The sequence below is a fragment of the Rhamphochromis longiceps genome, linkage group LG17 (genome assembly GCF_057381845.1).
Source record: "Rhamphochromis longiceps isolate RC_006_pf linkage group LG17, R_longiceps_female_GT1.1, whole genome shotgun sequence".
NCBI classification, from domain to species: Eukaryota; Metazoa; Chordata; class Actinopteri; order Cichliformes; family Cichlidae; genus Rhamphochromis; species Rhamphochromis longiceps.
This window is the reverse complement of record NC_140573.1, coordinates 37,739,110-37,758,207: the sequence shown is the minus strand read 5'-3', so window position 1 is coordinate 37,758,207 and position 19,098 is coordinate 37,739,110. Positions and strand designations below refer to the sequence as shown.

General features: G+C 41.1%; 1 protein-coding gene across 1 annotated transcript in view; it reads left to right on the top strand.

Moving 5' to 3' along the window:
• The window catches only part of LOC146650143 (chemokine-like protein TAFA-5), a 128,667-nt gene extending 109,986 nt beyond the window's left edge, over positions 1-18,681 (top strand). The window contains exons 4-5 of the mRNA XM_085386474.1: positions 11,699-11,890; positions 17,000-18,681. Coding sequence (XP_085242600.1) covers positions 11,699-11,707 — 9 coding nt within the window. The 3' untranslated portion in view covers positions 11,708-11,890; positions 17,000-18,681. The remainder of the gene's footprint in view (positions 1-11,698; positions 11,891-16,999) is intronic.
• The last annotated feature ends 417 nt before the right edge of the window (positions 18,682-19,098 follow it).

Below are 19,098 nucleotides of genomic sequence, written 5' to 3'. Positions count from 1 at the left end.
TGCCAGCACCAACAAAACAGCAAACAAACAAGTTCAAAGCCTCTTAAATCACCTTTCTTCCACAATCTGATGCTCCAACAGGTGGTCTATACAGTGTCCACCTACCTACCTAAATGCATTGAATTGCTAATATATGATTAGTAGATTAGATATTTGCATTAGCAAGCAATATAACAGGGATAGCTAATAAAGTGGCCAATAAGAGTATTCCTTTGGATTTTACAGTTACAGACACATTTTAAGTTTCTCTATTGACTGTGCACTGTGTCAGTTGTTTGTGCAAGAAAACAAACAAAAAAATGAAGAAAAGAAAAAGCATTCAAAGATGCTACCTGTACAGCTTAGAACTGAGTTTACATAAGCTGCTGAATAGAAAACTGACCTATGGACACATGTATGGACACCGGTAAAGTGATAGCAGTAGTTACTGTGGTGCAAGCATTTGTCGGAAGTGAGATACCCAGATGTTTTACTCTACCATATTTCTATAAATAAAGCTGAAGCATTTTGACAGAATGCAGGTTGCATTAAAGTAAAATACAAATCACTCAGAAAAAAAAGAGAGTAATTTTGCATCGCTAACTACAGTAACTTACTAGTACGATTAGCAAGTAGGAAGAAAATTAGCTAGTAGGATTAAAATCAGCTAATAGTTAAATGTAGTACAAGGCATGTCTTCTTGTAGAAGATTACAAGAAGCAGTTCTTGTACATGGTCCCTGAGAAATTAACATACTACAAAATACAATACAGCTAACATTAGCAAAGGATACTGAAACCATGCTTTACTTAAGCCATGTTGGCTAAAGTAAAGGAAGTTTCTAAACATATATTGCCCTATCAGATTTTTTGTACTGTCTGCACAGATAAACATTATATAAAAAAAATACTAACATATCTTTGCAATTTCATATTTGTTAGCCTTTTTTGTTCACTTTCAGCTAGCTCATGGAATGACAAAAATGTTTTTCAAAAAACAGTATTATTTCATAGTTTCATAGCTCTTTCAAATGGCAGATAAACAATAACTTGTATTCATACAGTCATTTTGGCATATTTTAAATTAATGTGGAAAACATTTAATATATTTATACAGAGTAGGTAACTGGAATATACTATAAATGTTACCCAACACTATGGTCTCTGAACACTGAGTTGAAAGATGCTAAAATGATACATTAAGCTAAGGAAAAAATTGCAGGGAGGCAAGATAGATAGTCATTACAGGCAACAATCTTTTGTATTATAAATGGACCGTTCATAATATATTGTATACATTATATAAATATTCATTAGTGCAGCTCTAAACAATGCACTTAGGTAATGCAAGAAAATGAATTTATCATCCTTGTTGCTTATTTGAAAAAAATGATGTAGCCCTGTTTAGCATAGCCATTTAAGCTCTGTTTCAGCACCTCTTTCAAGACTGTACTTGACAAGATTTCAAGTGCAGTCTGGAACCATTTCACAGCCTCCTGAAAATGTTTCTTTTCACCCTCCTTGTCTTCAGCTCATCTCCAAACTGAACGCGCTTTGTTTACTTCCTCGATGTCAGCAATTAGCTTAAATTAGGGACGCTCTTACTGTTAATGATGGCAGCAGATGGGAAGCCACGGCTTCTACTAGCTAAGATGACACCAATTCATTCACCCGCCTGTCCTCTACACCACTGCATCCAGCTCTCCAAGTCTCCTCCTCTCCACTTCACCCTCTATTCCAAATGTTTCTTTTCACCCTCCTTGTCTTCAGCTCATCTCCAAACTGAACGCGCTTTGTTTACTTCCTCGATGTCAGCAATTAGCTTAAATTAGGGACACTCTTACTGTTAATGATGGCAGCAGATGGGAAGCCACGGCTTCTACTAGCTAAGATGACACCAATTCATTCACCCGCCTGTCCTCTACACCACTGCATCCAGCTCTCCAAGTCTCCTCCTCTCCACTTCACCCTCTATTCCACCCCTCCTTTCTCCTCCTTACCCAACAAACACCATCCTCCCATTGATTTCAACCCCCACATCTGCTTTACAAGAAGCATAAACACTGTTGCTCTCCCGCCTGTATGCACGGAGTCTATACTGTGGCAATTAAAGAGGTCTCGCTTGAGAAACATGTTACGCAACACACACACACTCGTACACACACACATAACTGCCCTATCTGTGAATGTCAATGCGTGAACACTGAGGACCAGTGGTGTATCATTAATGCATCTGTCATGATTTAGTCATCAGCTGACTAACTTGTTTATTCCTTCCTGTCGAGAAAACAAACATGTAAATACAGAATGCATAAAATATAAAAATGCTGAATGGTTTGCTATCAGGTTTCCTTCCTGTGTTGTGAGTCATGTGCGTCTCCCCGTGCCCAGACACAAACCCGAACGTTAACCCAGTTGCGGAGACTGCGGTGACAGCCGTTACAAGTTCCAGCTACAGTGCAGCTTGTTATCTGGGCAGGTTATCCCACACACATGCTGCATGCACACACTGTAGCTGTAACATTTATTATACGTGTCAGATAAAATATTGTATGAGGTGTTGCAAATCTTGGTGCTCACAGTGTGACCAAAAGGCTAATGGCATGTGCATTCAGGCTTGCATGCTAACGGGCTCTAACTGATGACTGCTATTGTGGGTTTTCCATACTGGTATCCGTGACCATGTACCCCTACTTTGTTGCACAGGGTAGCCCTGCATGCTCTGGCCTACATGTACTTTTCTTATCCTGCTCAGGATGTCACTCAGTGTAGTTCTCATCCGCAGGATGTGACAGGTATTTCGTGCGTGCTTCATTGGCTACTTTAAACTTGGTGACAGCCAGTCAAATGGCTGGACAGCTATGCGCACTCATCTGTGCTAGTCCGCGTGTGTGTGTGTGTGTTTACGTGGGTTCTACCAGCTTTCACTGTCAGGGAGTATAATAACTGGCAACAAGCAGACTCGGGTCATTGTTTAAAACTCTTCTTAAAATGTATGAATTTTTTCAACACCTTCAAACTCAGTCACATGGAGAAATCTCTAAAATTACCTTTACTTCTCAGGCTTAAGTTTAAGGGCAATTCTAGCAAGCCCAAAAATGACAATAACCTCTTGTTATCTGCTCACCCAAAGGGGAATCACTCACAAAAATAAAAACCATTTACTCCCTTCCATGTTTAACTTTGAACAAATAGCGCCTTCCCTGAGGCTTTTCAAGGTTAAACCCAAACTGCAGCCGCCCCACTGTTGCCCAAGGTTGACTGTTAGCTGTGCACGGTCCAGTGAGCATGTCTGACCTGTCCATCAGGTGTTTGTGCGAAAAAACCCCAAAACATCAATGCAGACAAACAGACATATCCCTCATGGGTATTTGACTAAGCCAAGTCAATCTGACTCAGCCCCCGTAACCCCATAAAGGGTTATTTTGAACAAATGTCAAAAGGCAGTTTGCGTGTATTGGTCAAATGTTTGGGAGTTTGTGTTTTCTCTGTCAACCAGAGGGTTTGGGGGAGGGAGGGGCTTGTTGTTCAGGGTGACGCCGCTGACCTCCTCTCTAACTTTACTCGGCAACACAGCAGCGTGAGTTGCAAGGAAGATTAGACGTAATGCCGCGCGTCCTCTCTCGACCTACACAACGTCACTCATCTCAGCGGTCACCGTTTGATGTGCTTCAGAGTAAAAATAACTTCCTCGCCTGCCGCCTGTCTCGTTCCCAGGCATTCAGGCGTTTTCTCTTTTCGGTTTTTCCTCTCATCCTCCCCCTCATCCCCTCTCTCTCCAGGCATTTATCTTACTCTGACCCTGCTTTGGAGAGTACACAGTTGTTCCTGTCAATAAAACTACAGTATGGATTTCTCAGAGGCCGGCTCCAGATGAAACGTATGAAGATTGATATGTGCGTAGCTCGGTGTTGACAGTGACGTTTTTTGAGGGAGGTTACTTTTAGCAGCGTTGCACTCTAACCACAGCTGAATAGGACGCATATCAAGCAGAGGTAGAGCTGTGAAGCTCCAGCATATCATTTATTTCAGAATCAGGTTTCTCATTGATAACAATGACAAGTTTCTCCTCTGAAGGAGTGACCTAACAGAATATGAAATTCTACAAAAATAAGCTCTAAGACTGTAAACAAGCTCCCCGGAGATTTACTCGACTGCACTGATGAGCCGCATGTTCGTCATCACCTTGTTTTTTTTTCCTGTTACCTCAGGATATTATTGCATCTGCCAATATATGTAGCATATCCACACGAATGTAAGGCGATAAATATGCACTTACATCAGCTTTAGTTGAGAATGATCTGCCAAAACATAACTGATGTGACAAAATGTTTTACTGTGCTGGCAAATGACTAGCTCATTCATTCTGTGCACTGGCTTTTTAATATGGCTGAGTTTATACACATCTCCCTGCTGATTGGCCTCACACACTTGCCAACAAAGTTTAGAATATAAATAGCAGCACAGGGCATTTAATTCAGTTTTCTTATCTAATAACCGTATTGTCATACTGTTAAATCTGCAGTCTCCCTTGTCCGTGTGATGTACATTTGTGTCCAGGTAAGGTTACAGCGAGTAACCGTGCAGAGAATTACAACAAGCTACTGTGTGCTCACGTGCTCCCTCCTGCATGCTCTATCCACGCAGCACTCTAGCCTTACCTGAACAGAGCATTGCTCATGTTATGTGCCGAGAAAGTAAACATTCGGACAATGTGCTGACTTCATTCTCCTGATACGGTGCAGAGCTCCTGGGTGAAAATGGTTTTGTAACAATTGATAATACAGAAAATACAAATCCAGTGTAAATCTACCCATTCTGCTACTTGTTCAAATAATATGTTTTTCATTACTAAACATTTAAGTTAGTTATGTTAGAAAGAGTACTATTCCAATCACAATTTGAATTACAGCTACAGTTCCAAGAATATCCTGAAAAGTATATATGGGTTTTAGGCAACATATTACTTCCATCCAGAAGACAATGTTAAACCACATCTATTACAACAGCATGGCAAGAATCTGGGTGCTGAACTCGGGTGCCTGCAGTCCAAACCTTTCACTAATTGAAAATGAAAGGACTGTTGAGCTGTTAGAATCCTGTATCAGACAATAATATGACAACGTTCGTGTACCAGAGGTTCAGCAATTGGTCTCTTCAGTTCGCAGACATTTACAGACTTTTGTCCGCAGTGGTAAATATGGCTCCGCCTATGCTTTTTTGGAACGGAGGTTGTACATGACACTGCATACAACTCTAATTCAAATTATAAACCATGCTTTTTTCATGGTTTTTAATGGTTTATACATCAATCACCAGCTGCTGACTTTTTAATGAGGCATATTGCTTCTGTCAGTCATGTATGAAACCATCCTATTAACATTAATTGTCTTTTATTTTATTCTCAATTTAGCCAGATGTGTAAAAAGATCTGGCACATGTAAGATATTAACCAATAAATTCAATTTTAGCTTTAGTGTACTGCAAAGATCTCATTCTGTGTGCAGTATCCTGGTCATAGCTTTCCGTGGTATCAAGAAAGGGCTGGGGAAAAATGGCTAGATAAAGAAACGCTTTAGCAGCAGTGAGGGGTTAATTTGACTGTACCGGAATACTTTCCACACTGCATGATGCTAAAAGGTTTGAACATACATTTTATCACAGTTACCACAGTGAAATGCTGTCTTTGCAAAGGGCCTCTCTTTTAGCAGAACGATATGTAGTCTCAGCAGTCATCTTCCATACCTTCTTCTCTCGCTGAAAGGCCTACTGCTGTCTCTCTCCAGAGAGGAGGATGCTCTGCATCATGCCCTCCACCATTTTAGACTGGCAGATGAATCAGCGCAAGGAGCTATCTCTCTCTGCGTGTGCCGACGCGGGGAGCTCGGCGAGAACGAGGCAGAGCGAGTACGCTGTTAGAGGAGAAAAGCAAAATCACCTCAGGTTATCTGCCAGCTTTTGTGACAGCCTGATAAGAGGAACAATTCAAAACAGAGGCAGAAAAGCAGCGCAGGAGAAGAAAAGAGCAGCATGAGTGAAAGAGAGAGAGAGAGAGATTTGAGCCAGTCAGACGTAAAGAATCGTAGAACATTAAGTCATTTTAAGTTGGTTTGAGTCAAGCGGATGCTCTTGTTAAACCCTCGAGTACCCGTTAAGTTCACACACAGGGACAGTCGCTTCCAAAGTAGCTTTGGAAGGTTATAATTGCACAAAATCCAACAGCCAGGCCGCTTAGCCGGTATTTTCAAGTGAATATTACACAGCAAGTCACAAAAAGAGCTCTTGTTATCGTGAAAAAGGACTAAAGAGCGCCACAATTTCAGACATTGCAGGAAGCAGTGAAAAAAAAAAAAACTGGAATGGCTAAAAATCCTCAGTTGTCTAACTAAGTCTTAATCATATGTTTCATTAGGACGATCCTGATTGGGGTATTTAGGCGTTGAGCAGAGAGCTATGAGCACAAGTGGCACCTACTGAGAGAAAGACTGTGATTACTGTAATCAAGACTTTTTCACTGGGGAGAGGAGAGGAGACAAAACACAGTTGGGAAGAGCAGTTACTTCAGCCTCTTCAAGGAAAGAGAGAATATCACAATATTTGATAATATGAGCTCTTGCGTGTGCATATTTTTTGAACTTCGTCAGGGTTCTGTGTGGGAAATTCAAATGCATACGTGGTTTAGGACATCCTGCCATAAATATCTCCGGCTACAAATGGGTGGGTTTGCACTAGTTGATCTCCCAGTAAGGACGCTTACACAGGACGCCTGTAAGCGTCCTCTGTATTTACACATTTGTATTCCTGCCAGTGATGGCAAGTGTGTTCAGTTGAGTATGAAAAAGCTTTTTCGACTGGTGCTTTGCCCCCGCCATCACTTCTTTTCCATCTCCTTCTTCTCAATCTTTCTGTGGATGCAGTTCAAGCCGGGCCTTAAGGTATCCCCCAACGCCTCCACCATCACCATGTCCCCCCCTCACCCCACCCCCCTGTGGTTCTGGGTTGGTATCGACCGTGGTAATTGATTCCTCTGGGCCCTCCAGCCACATCCAACAGTGAGTTGAACAGAATCACCACTAAGAAGACAGCTGCTTGGCCACCACAGACAGGCCAAAAGAAAGAGAGAAAGAGAAAGAAACTCTGTTGCTGCTAACCATTAGCTCTGTCTGCCAACTTCCTTCTGGAGGGAGCCAAGTCAGCACATTGCATTGGCTTGGAGAATACTAAATCCTCCATTTTGGGAAGCTGGGAATAATGTTGGGACTATAAACAGTGAGAGGCAAGAGGAACTGACTTAAAGAACAAGAAAGTCTCTCTTTCTCTGTTCTTATCAACTCCCTGTGAGCTTGTGGGATTGATCTGACCCACTGTTGCCTAAACCCAAAGCCTCTGCTGCCCAGTGAAAGATTACCTGTTTTATTTCATTCTGAATTTCAACCCTGCTCCCTTTTCTATAGTTTCCAACATTTCCATGTGGCCAAAAGTGGAAACTGATTCCATGAAGCGCAGCGTGATAGCTGGCTTATGTTTGCACTCCAAACAGTTTCAAGTCCCAAGAGGTGCAGGTGTATTCCGAAATGAAGGAAACAACAAACGCACTCATGCAAGGACAAAACATGGGCACACTCACACCCAAGTCAAGTATAGTGTATTACCTCTGATCTCAGAAAAGCATGTTTCTCCTTTTCAAACAGTGAAAGAGAAACTTATTCATGTTTTCAGCTTTGAGGCAAAGCATTTACCAAATAAGGCTATGGGAGAATTTTGTTCTTTTTTAAACTGTCAAGATAAGCAGTTGTTACTGGAGATTACTGAAAGCAATGTAAGCTTCATCAGTCCTCTCAGTGAGATATTACCTGTGAAAGCTTTAACCTGCTTGAACTGCCAATATCTTCTTAACTAAGGGTGCTATAATATACCTGCTGGTTAATTAAATTCTGTTAATTGTGGAATCTTCAAGGTGAGCTGTCACAATCTCGGTATCTTGAAACTGGACATGACAAGCTGAAATGGTGTTATTTTCAAAAAAATTTGCAACTAATTCCATGAATTTATCAGAGAAATGTTTAATGAGGTTGCAGATCCAGTAAGCCGGTAGTCTTTTTGCCAACAGTACAAGAAAAATTGAAACGTGGCCCCCTGCTGCCCATTAGAAATGATGCAGATTTAGGTTATCAGGGCCAAGCAGTACATCCATTGTTAACGTATGTCATGTCAGAGTCCCTGGCAACTCAAAGAAATGCACAATCTTGCAATTAGTGTTTTATCATGTCTTCCTCCCCACACCCCTGATAGATGGCTGCCCCTCCCTGAGCCTGGTTCTGTTGGACGTTTCTTTGTGGTAAAAGGGAGTTTTTCCTTTCCACTCTCGCCAAGTGTTTGCTCAGAGAGGATCAGTGTCGTTTGATTGTTGGGATTTTTTCTGTATTATTGTAGGGTCTTCACCTTACAATAAAAAACATATTGGGGCATCTGTTATATAAATAAAATGGTAAATGGCCTGTATTTATATAGCGCTTTTACTAGTCCCTAAGGACCCCAAAGCGCTTTACATATCCAGTCATCCACCCATTCACACACTGGTGATGGCAAGCTACATTGTAGCCACAGCCACCCTGGGGCGCACTGACAGAGGCGAGGCTGCCGGACACTGGCGCCACCGGGCCCTCTGACCACCACCAGTAGGCAACGGGTGAAGTGTCTTGCCCAAGGACACAACGACCGAGACTGTCTGAGCCGGGGCTCGAACCGGCAACCTTCCGATTACAAGGCGAACTCCCAACTCTTGAGCCACGATCGCCCCAATGGTATTGAATGGAATTGAACACGTCTCTTTACAAAAGAAAAATCATCTCACTCAGTTGTATTCTGGACTCTGAATGTAATGTAGTTTTTATAAATTTCTGTTTATGTAGACAACAATATATTTGAAAATTTTGCCAATTTGTCACAGTTAATCACAAACAGATTGCATGTAACTACCAACTTGACCTAATTCATTCCCTGACTGATAGCACTGTTTCTTTAAAGCTGGCATTGGACGGTCACAGACCTGGTCCCCATTTTCAAAGCAATAATTTCAAAGGCACCAAGTTGCAGTAATTTTGGCTGTGTCACAGTCTCCACTCACTGTTTTACAGTGTTGGGACTAACGCGTTATTAAGTAATGCGTTACAGTAACTACGTTATTATTGTGGTAACGAGCACGGTAACTAGTTATTATGCCAAAACCGGGAACGCGTTACTCGTTACTGGGATTTAAATAGGCTCGTTATTCGTTACTTTGTGTGGCGGCATTGCGGAGCTTCCACAGATTCAGTAACATTAGCAAGTGGTGGAGGCCAGCAGGTGGATGAAGGAAAAGGGAGGCAGGAGCAGAGACCCGAAGCAGCCGCTGGTCCGAGAGAGTCAGGTGAACTGAACTTCAGGTAAGAAGCTATAACCTGCAGTCCATCTGGGTCAGATATAAACCAAGTTTAGTTGTAGTTTATTTTCGTTGTGCTGACTTTTTCGTACTGCGTGCTAGCTAGCATGACGGAGTTTCTATAAAGCTGGGTGGGTGCTATGTTACTGATGTTGAACTTTATTTTGTTCATAAGGTTAATTATTAGAGTTGCCAACCGTCCCATAAAAAACAGAATCGTCTTGTATTCAGAGAAAATATCATGCGTTTCGTATTGAGGTGAAAAGGAACAGTTTGTCCTGGATTTCAGCTACAATGAAAAAGACACAAAGCTGGAGTTATTCTGTGTTTACGCTGCACAGCTGCCTCTTCTTCTCTCATCCTCTCACCCTCTCTCTCTCCTGATTCTACTTCAATCATGAAACTGATCAATGATCAGCTGATCGGTTTTTCTCTCTTGTTTATTTATCGCCCACTTTGCGCCAGAAAGAGGAAACCAGCAGATGTCGCGCGAAACAACAGCAGCACTTTTAAGCTTGATCAGCTGTTGTTAGAATTTATTTAATATTAATTTCTAGTATCAGCTGATGTTTGCTGGAGCCACAGCTGTAAAGCTGCTGGTCATGATGTCGGTTTGGTTATGTGATGAGAGGGAAACATGAAGATGAAACCAGGAGATGTCCTTACTGAATCATCAGAGCTGTGATGGAGAAACAGGTTTACCTTTTAGGTGACATGAATGAGTTGAAGGGAAGTTATGAACTGTTTCTGAGAGACAAATAACGCCAGGATCCTTTTTTAGGTAGCTGACAGCTGGTAACTGTGCAGGGGCGGGTCTAGCAAAGTGTTGCCAGGGGGCAGGTAGGGCATTAACAGGGAAAGGGGGGCACAAGGAAATACTTTCTTATTCTCATTTAAAATGTCTCACTTTTAAAAAAATAATTATCTGAGTCTTGCAACAAACAATTGATAAATTGATACATATATACCATCAGAACAGTGTACATCACTGTCACAACAGTGTTTATTTTCATTCAAAGGCTTTATGATTTTTCCTATAATGGCGGCCGGTCTCTAGTCAAAATGCCGGGGCGATTTTTTTGTCCCAGTCCAGCTCTGTATGCAGCTCATCTGCAGTCTGGTGTTACCTACATCTTCCTATTCAGAAGGCAGAATTTCCGAGTTCTGAGTACAATCGAAAGCACCACGACTGCAGTTTTTGTGTTGGATGTAAAAAGCAGGCTAGGATAGAATCAGGTGTGGGATTTCTCTCGTGGAAATGTGCACATTATTTTTTCCTTTCTATTGGTAGGTGGCACAGTGCACTTGTGGCAAGTAAGCAAGCTAGAAGACTGGCAAAGTTATGGAAGCAACACATTAACAAGAGAATTCTGAGTAAAACCAAAGTTACTTTCCCTAGTAACTAGTTACTCTGAAAGTAACGAGTAACTTGAAGTAACTGAGTTACTTTTGATAGAAGTAACTAGTAATGTAACTAAGTTACTAATTTAAAGTAACTTACCCAACACTGCTGTTTTACTCAGTGTAAGGTTTACACACTAAAACTCCAAAATCTACTTGGTTATGTTGCATTTAAATGTGATCCCAGGGGTCGTTTTGTAACCATGTGTATTTGAGCAAGCAATTTCTAACTATTAGATACCACAGGCTTATTTTTAAAAAAGATATTTGATGCCCTTGGAAAAGGAACGAACTTGCATTGCAGGAATAAAACAGTTGTTTACCATAATCACCAGTCTCCTAACTCTGGGACTGTAAGAATTTACACCAGAATAAACAATAATGTATGCAATAGTTTCTGAGATACTTTAATCTGGACTAAAGTGGTGGAAACGCTGCAGCAGGCCTGATACTTATAAATTCCTATCCAGCTTATTATTTTAAGTAAAGGACAACAATTTACAAATTATTTCAGAAAAATGAATCATGAATGAATCAGTGCTTTACATTTATAGCATATTTAAGAAGTCACTGGAGAAACACAGGGCTGTTTTCTATTTTCCTTCCATGTGGGCTACTGTTACGCAGAATCAGACCCTATTCAACTCCCACACTCCTATATTTAACTGGAACACAAGTAACACAGCATCAGTGCCCAGCACATTCACAGAATAGCTCTCCATGTTTAGACAAATCCAAACGGGCACATTTCCGCGACACCTTAAAAAGATAAATTTGGTAATGGTGGTAGTGGTGGTGGCGGTACTGTGACTGTGTCTAAATCTAGAAAAAAACAGAAATAGAAATGAAACTGAGCTTTATAACCATACCGCCTTCCCCTGTCCCTTTCTCCCCTCAGGCTCTATGACGTGACAAGAGTCCCCCTCGACACTCTTGCACTATGGAAAGCATTGATGACCCCTTGACAGACAGCCAATTTCCAGCTACCACCACCACCACCATTACAACAGCTCCGCCCTTACCTTGGCCTCAAAGGCAGGAAGCAACACAAGCAGCTACAGAGCACCAAGAGCCTTGTGAAGGCAGTAAGGTACAAGACAAATCCCTTGAATTAGAATCAAGAAATCCTTAAATGTATGACTAGAGCCTGACTGATATAGGATTTTTGAGACCGATACTGAGACTTGGTGATTAGAAAAAAGATAAAGATCTGATATACTCGTTTATATTTTCATCTTTTTTTCCACATTCACATCATTAAATATAAACAGACACACATATATACACACATTTGTCATATATTTGGTACAGTTATTTATGAGTCCTTAATAAAAATAAAAACTATTATTAGCTGTGCATATTCGATTGAGGAGATTTCTTAAATCAGATGGCCTTCTTAATCCAACCCCATACTGAATGTGTCTCATCCCAGAGTCAAAGTGAGGATCTAATGTGTACAAGCTTAAATATATATCATTTGTACATTATAACTGCCCAATCAACAGCTACAAATGCCGATACCAACGTATCGGCAAATAAAAATATCGGCCGATGTGTCAGTCCTGCTGATATATCTGTCGGGCTCTGTTTTATAACATCTTGTAATGAAGGTAACTTTCCACATGACCTTACAGAGGAGACTGATCTTGCCTGTTGCTCACGGTCAAATGTCTTAAAAGTGTATGAAAGTCATTACAACCAACATTATGAACTCATTACAACACTAAGACCGCATCTTTCAGCTTTAGCAGAACACACAAACAGCAGGAAGCATAGACTCTCATAAATCCTGATACAATTTAAGCGAGCGTCTGCTTGTTTGATATCCTTGTTTGGCTTATGTATTTTACCATAAGCTGACAATTTCCCTGGTGTGTGTTTAACCAGAGAAAATCCATGTGTGCAGCAAACCCCCCTCAGTGTATTCTCAGCCTGCTTTATTGGCATGCCTTGTATATTGTTTTAAAGTCTTGTGTCAGATGGTGGCTGTGCACTTAAATAAAACAAGGCGCCAGACAGACTCTGATATTAATAAATAGTGATCGGGAAATAGAGAGTGGCCATGTAATAAATTTAAGGTACAGCAATATAAAAAAGGGATAAGGCCAAAGTCATAAAAACGGCCACTTTTGTGGAGTCTTTGAGAAACAGGCTCTTCTTTTGGTCAATACTGTCAGTGTTTATGGCCCATGCTATAATTTGCTTTTGAGGGAAAATGTGATCCTGCTGCTTTTCACTCCAGACAGCAAGTCTTCAGTAGATTTGGAGCTATAAATAGAAAAGGGGTGGAATGTGTGTGGTGAACTTGGGTCTCTGCACAGTGCATCAAAGAGATTATTGTCTATTTACTCACAGAAGAGGCCATCTGAGATTGGATTTAAACATTTGATCCTTTAATATATATTCTGAAGGAAGGCGATTCTGCATTGCCTGCAAGCAGCTGATCTCACACAGAGCCACGCAACGCAGTAGCTTTACGAGCAGCTGTAGTCGATGCATAAAAGTATTGAAGAACACGTTGGCAACATTGTCACCAGCCTGATGCCACCGTGGTTAAATCTGTTCTAATACTCCACTCTTGAGCATTAAGTTCTGATCATATTGTAGAATGCAGATAGTGAACTGTGTTTGCTTTGATGTTCTGAAGAAATGCTGTATGAAAGGGCTGATAATGACATAACACATAGCTTTGAACTCTTTCCTAATGTGGAATGGGGCCTAGTGTCTGGAGGCGCATGCATACATGTTCATGTATTTTGATCTCAGCATCTGCTTCAGGCATTATCCAACTTCACAGCATGTAATGAGCGATTTCCCATCCCTTATTAACCTGTGGATCATTCCTAGCCAACAAGTTCACTTATGAATATTCATCTGGAATCATGTTGTGCCGCTCGCCTGCTAAAATCTGAAGAGAGAGCGCGGGCTCAGCTGCACAAGACTTAACGTTAAAGGGTGAGCGCAGAGACGAGCGTTAGAAACGAGCAGGAGATCCAAAAGCAGATGCACTGTGGAACGAGCTGAACGGGAGGGCTTCAGCAAAGCTTCCGGCGAATGTACAAAAACACATCAATTAATCCGCTGGGTCCTCTTGAGATTTTGCATTATTCCCAGCAAACAGCGCCTCGATGAAGAGTGCGGATAGGCAAAGTGGATCAATTTTCTTTCATGTGCACCCACCGACTTGTTCCCTCGTGGGTCACATGGCCGTGACATTTCGAGGAAAGTCAGCAAGAGTTCAGACAGAGAAGAAATGTCAAGCCAGGGCCGTATGTCCAGGTGCATTCGCTTTCAATACTTCCAACTCGCGAAAATGCTTTTATTTAGAGCAGTGCGACGCAAACGAAAGCCACTGTCACATGTATGCACATTCTCATTTTTGTTGCATTAAAGTGCTTCAGCTGTGGCCTCGAGACAGGAAGCAGTCTGTACCGTCCCTGAAATCAAATGTTTTCCGCATCCTCGATCAAAAACTGCCGGGCGCGTATCGATAAGTATCGAGTGGTTTGTCCACTTGCTCCATAAGAAGAGAAATGCTGCACAAATTACACATTAACACAGATGGATTCAGTGCACGATGCTCCCTTCTGTTACTATGACACCCCCAGCAGTTATCAGTCTCAATCGAAAGTCCAATTCTCGTTCTTACTCGAAGAGCAAGGCCACCGTCCTAAACGTTTGCCCGGCATGTTCAATAGCCAGAGAACCGCTGCATAATGTTTCCCTCTACTCTGCACCAGAGTGTAAAGTATTTGCTCGCTGTCTGCGTAGCTGCTTCCTGATAAACTCTAAGTAATAATCACCCAAGGCCTGTGAATGTTATTCACGGGGCAGATTCATCTCATATTCGTCTGACATTCGCTGCTGTTTTTAAATGGGAAGGCTTGCGTTTCCCTGAGACGAGATTTGCGCGGGAGATTTATGAGAAGCTGTTCGCAACAGTGTGGCTGTGAAAGAAAAAGAGGGAGCAAAAAACAAAACAAAACATAAAGACGATATTAAAAAACAAAAATCCACCATGGTAGACACACACTATGTGGCTTGAATAAAACAAGACCGTGTCTATATGCTGTGTCTGCTTGAAATCACTTGCATTGTATTTCTTTTCTTCCACATCTTTGTGCGACTAATTTATCCTCCTTCCATTTTACCTGTGGCTTTTTACTACTGAGCTGTAGTCTCTGTGTGCCCTCTAGGAGGCACAGAGAGAAACTGTGCTTATTATGCTAGGATTAAACACCTGTTTTGGCCAGGCATCACAGTCAAGCAGTTAGCAAAGTCATGGCCCTGCTTTAACCAAGTAAACCTTTGGGTCATTCCATGCCCAGCTCCAACAAAACCACGACATTATCTCCATTAAAGCCCGAGCTCACTGAGATGTTTATTATTCCCAGAGCATAAGACATTGTCATCTGTGATACATGCTAGAACCCCGTTCAACACCTGCCCCTTTCATGGTAATTTGCACCCTGTGAAATCATCAAGAGTTCATTATTATGAATTAAGCTTCAGTGGCAATGTCTTGGAAGGCATCAGCACCTCTATCAAGTTGGCTGTGTGACTGGCGGGGGCCAGATGGTGAGGAGGCTCCGAGATTTGTCTTTCTGCTGCTAGATTAATTGTTTTTCAGTGTCTGCACTGTGAGACTTGTTTTGTTACTGGGTTATATCCCCTGAAGAGTTCTAAATATTTGACTCGTAAAGCTCTCATACAATCCTGTAATTAACATCTAAGTCTGGCATGGAGCAATAGTCATGTGTGATGCTTATGTCAACACAATGGCTGCAAAAAAATATTTATTTTCTTTAGGAGAATAGACTGGTATACTGAGAATGATCCCTATCAGCTTTGCTGCTGAAATTTCAGTGAGATGCCTCTCTCGTATGGTTTTGTTAAAGGGTGCTTCAAGAGTAGCCACTTAGCGTTGTTTTATTTTTAACATTATGGCGGAGAAGGAAAGGAACAGTTTGCTCTGCTCTGTTTTTCGAATGGACCAAATGTAAGCCTTGCTAGCTTATCTTAGAAAGAAAACAATTATGTCAAATGTCCCTAAAGATCACTATAATAATGAAATAGCTCCAAATGGTAGAATGTCATTTTTATATATTTATTAATTAATGAGCTTTTGAGATGTTTGTATGTGACCGTTAATATTTGGAAACTGCAAGGCTAATCATTTAATTCTGCGTAGTCTTTTTGATAAGCTGAATTAATCGTAAACCAAGCTAGAGCCCTTATTTCTCCATATTTTGCTCCCAAAGAAACCAACTTTCTTGTGATTTTTGAAAGTGGTCTCGAGCAATAGTTCTCCAGCATTTCTGAAGGATTTTCTTTGGATATTGGCTGCTTTTTAAGACATTTTCAGCCCAGCCCTTGGACCTGACCATTTTCAAAGGATTGTTTTTTGTTTTTCCAACTTAAGAAAATTACACAAGAACCAGACTCTTTTCAGCATGAATACGATCACAAAGACACAGACCATGCAAGAAGCCATACCTGGATAGAACAACATGCAATAGAACGGCATCAGTCATGAATTGGCCTCCCTAGAGCCCAGACCTCAAAATTACTGAAGTAGTTTGGGATCATTTTCATAGGAACAAAAGGCAGCCAACATCCAGAGAAAACCTTTGAATGTCCTTCAAGAATCCTGGAGAACTATTCCTGAAAACTATTTAAAGAATTGACAAGGAAGCTTGCATAAGAGCACTCAGGTTGAAGAATAAAGAGGGTGATACCAAATATTGACTTTTAAGATTGCAGAGTTTTGGCTTTGAATACAGTATTTCCATATTTGTCTGCACATGTTTTCCTGGCAAAATATATAGAATTAAGATCTGACTTAAGACTTGTGCACAGTACTCTATATACACAAGTATTATCAGTCTTGTCATGCAACTCTTGGCAAACAAGTGAATAAGCAGATTGCAAACTTTAAAATGAGATGACAGTGCTTATTTGAATGAAAAAGAACATTCCTGTTGCAAATAAAAAGCCAACGTCACATATGTGAATTGTATTTAAAAAGACAATATATTTTCTGTCATTTTCTTTCTGCTGGCTATAGAAGTGAAAATATTTGAGCCAAAATGTTTTTGATACAACACATCCTCAGACATTTCTCTGTGGAGCTGAGCATGACTGTGACTGAGTGCTAAAACGGTTCTCTCATGTTTGCTTTGTTCTTGTTGATTCACAGGTCTCGTAACACAGCCAGAGACGGGAAAACCAGGGAGTGATTGTTTGAGGGAGTCATCTCTCCCTATGACACTGGGCAAACTTACTATAAAACACTTCCTGTTTCCTGTGACTGGCCACCGCGGGTTTCTGACTGCTCCCTCCTGCTATCTGTCGTTGGGTCAACACGTTGTATCCACCTCCTCTCCACTGTTATCTGCCTGCTCTGTGAATTTAGCAGCACATGCTCATGCCACGGAGGTTCGGACACCTTAAAATCCCATGAATGTTTTTTTTTTTTTTGCCTCACTGGAAGTCCACTGTTTGGAGCTGCTAACTGCTTTTAATACGGGATTTCCCACATCTCTCTCCTAGACTCTAGTGCAGGAGTTCCAGGGTGAAGACGGGGTCATTACAGAACACAATGTGATGCTTCTCAGACCAGCTCGCGAGGCCGTAAAAACCGAACCGAGCGCACTCTGCTGTGAATAGGCCTTCTGCTGGAGTAAACCTCCCATATTTTTATAGACCAAAGAGCAAAACAACAAATATGATCATTATGACAGAGAGGACCATCTGGCAAAGACACACGGAAACGTTGTTAACATGCTTTGAGTGTCGCCACCGACCAACGGCTGCCCCCACAGAGACTCGGTGCACAAACGAACCTTTGCAGCTGGCGGCGTATGTGCCGAACACAATCAAAGGAGTACTTTTCAAACTTTACGGACATTTTTTCGCAGACTAAGCTCACCACTGTATTTTGGAACTGGAGATATAGGTACTACATACGTATAACTGTGTATCAAAAAAAAAAAAAAAAACAACAAAAAAACCAGAAAAAAAAAATCTGATTTGCATTTTTCAGTAGCTACAGTTGGGACAGCTTACAGGAAGAATTGTCGTGTTGATCATGGATACGGAGTGCAAATCATTACCAGAGAAATGATAATTATCTACAGAGAGTATTAAATGCTGTTAAGTCTGAAAAGAAGGCGTAAAGAAAAGTCATTAAATGTATTTTGAAAGGCCCTAAAAAGTTATATATTTAACAGTTTTATATGTTGTACCTTTGTAGAGAAGCTTATTGGACTTAAAATGTGATCACAATGGCAGTTTAGTAGGATGTGAACAAATGCTGTTGTTCTCATTACTGCTGGCTCGTAGTCCCAGGTTTTCTGTTCACACCTCAGTAGCCGCTTTCTTTTCATGGTCATCTACAAGTCACTGTCTATCCGAACCATTAATGAAAAAAAAGGAAAGTGACACAATTTATTAAGGACTGATGTGCAGCCAACTGAACATTGTAAATCTATGGTAGTCAGTGGAAGCCATTGAAATCTGCTAATTTGCTATGATATTGTATTGTACACGGTGTGGAATACTGACTCATTTCCTCTCTATGGGTTCTGATCTCTTAATTTATTTTGTGCCTGTGTTTCTTTTTGTTTTTATTTTTTCTTTCTTTTTCTTTTTTTGCACAAATCCAGCTTCTCTCCGATGGCGATGAATACGGTGAGGAGAGAAGGAAAGAGGAAGCACTGCAGGAGTATCGGTCATTTACATACATTTTATATCATGAAATATTTTAAGAATAAATATATGACAAGAAATGTCCCCTGCAAACTTAGATGCTCTTGATGTTCAAGGTCATCAACAAGAACTTTAATTGATCTTATTCTGGTCTTTTCTAATGAATGTATTTGTTTCTGGCACCAGAGAAGGTATGAAAAAAATTAAAGTTTCCTTTTCCTTCCCAGGTGATTCAGAGGATTTATAGTTAGATTGTTTCCAGGGTAAAGTCCTAAGAAATTCAGTATAAACAACAAAGGGAGCCAAAGCCAGCTCTCGCCTGGCGTTAACATGGGTTTCAGATGAGCCAGCCAAAAGTGGACAAGTAATCACGTCTTCTGTTCACACCTCAATGTTTTTCCAAATGCTCAAGTGAGCTCTTGTGCTTGGATCTAATTTTCCTGCTCTCCAGTGTAACGCATGCTCATCATTTTTGTTTGCAAAGCCACAAAAAACCCCAAAGCAATCAGCCAAACTTTCCAGTTTTTCCAGTGTTTGTTATCTTAACTTTGCAAGTCTCCAAATATCTCTCTAAAGAACTACAGCATG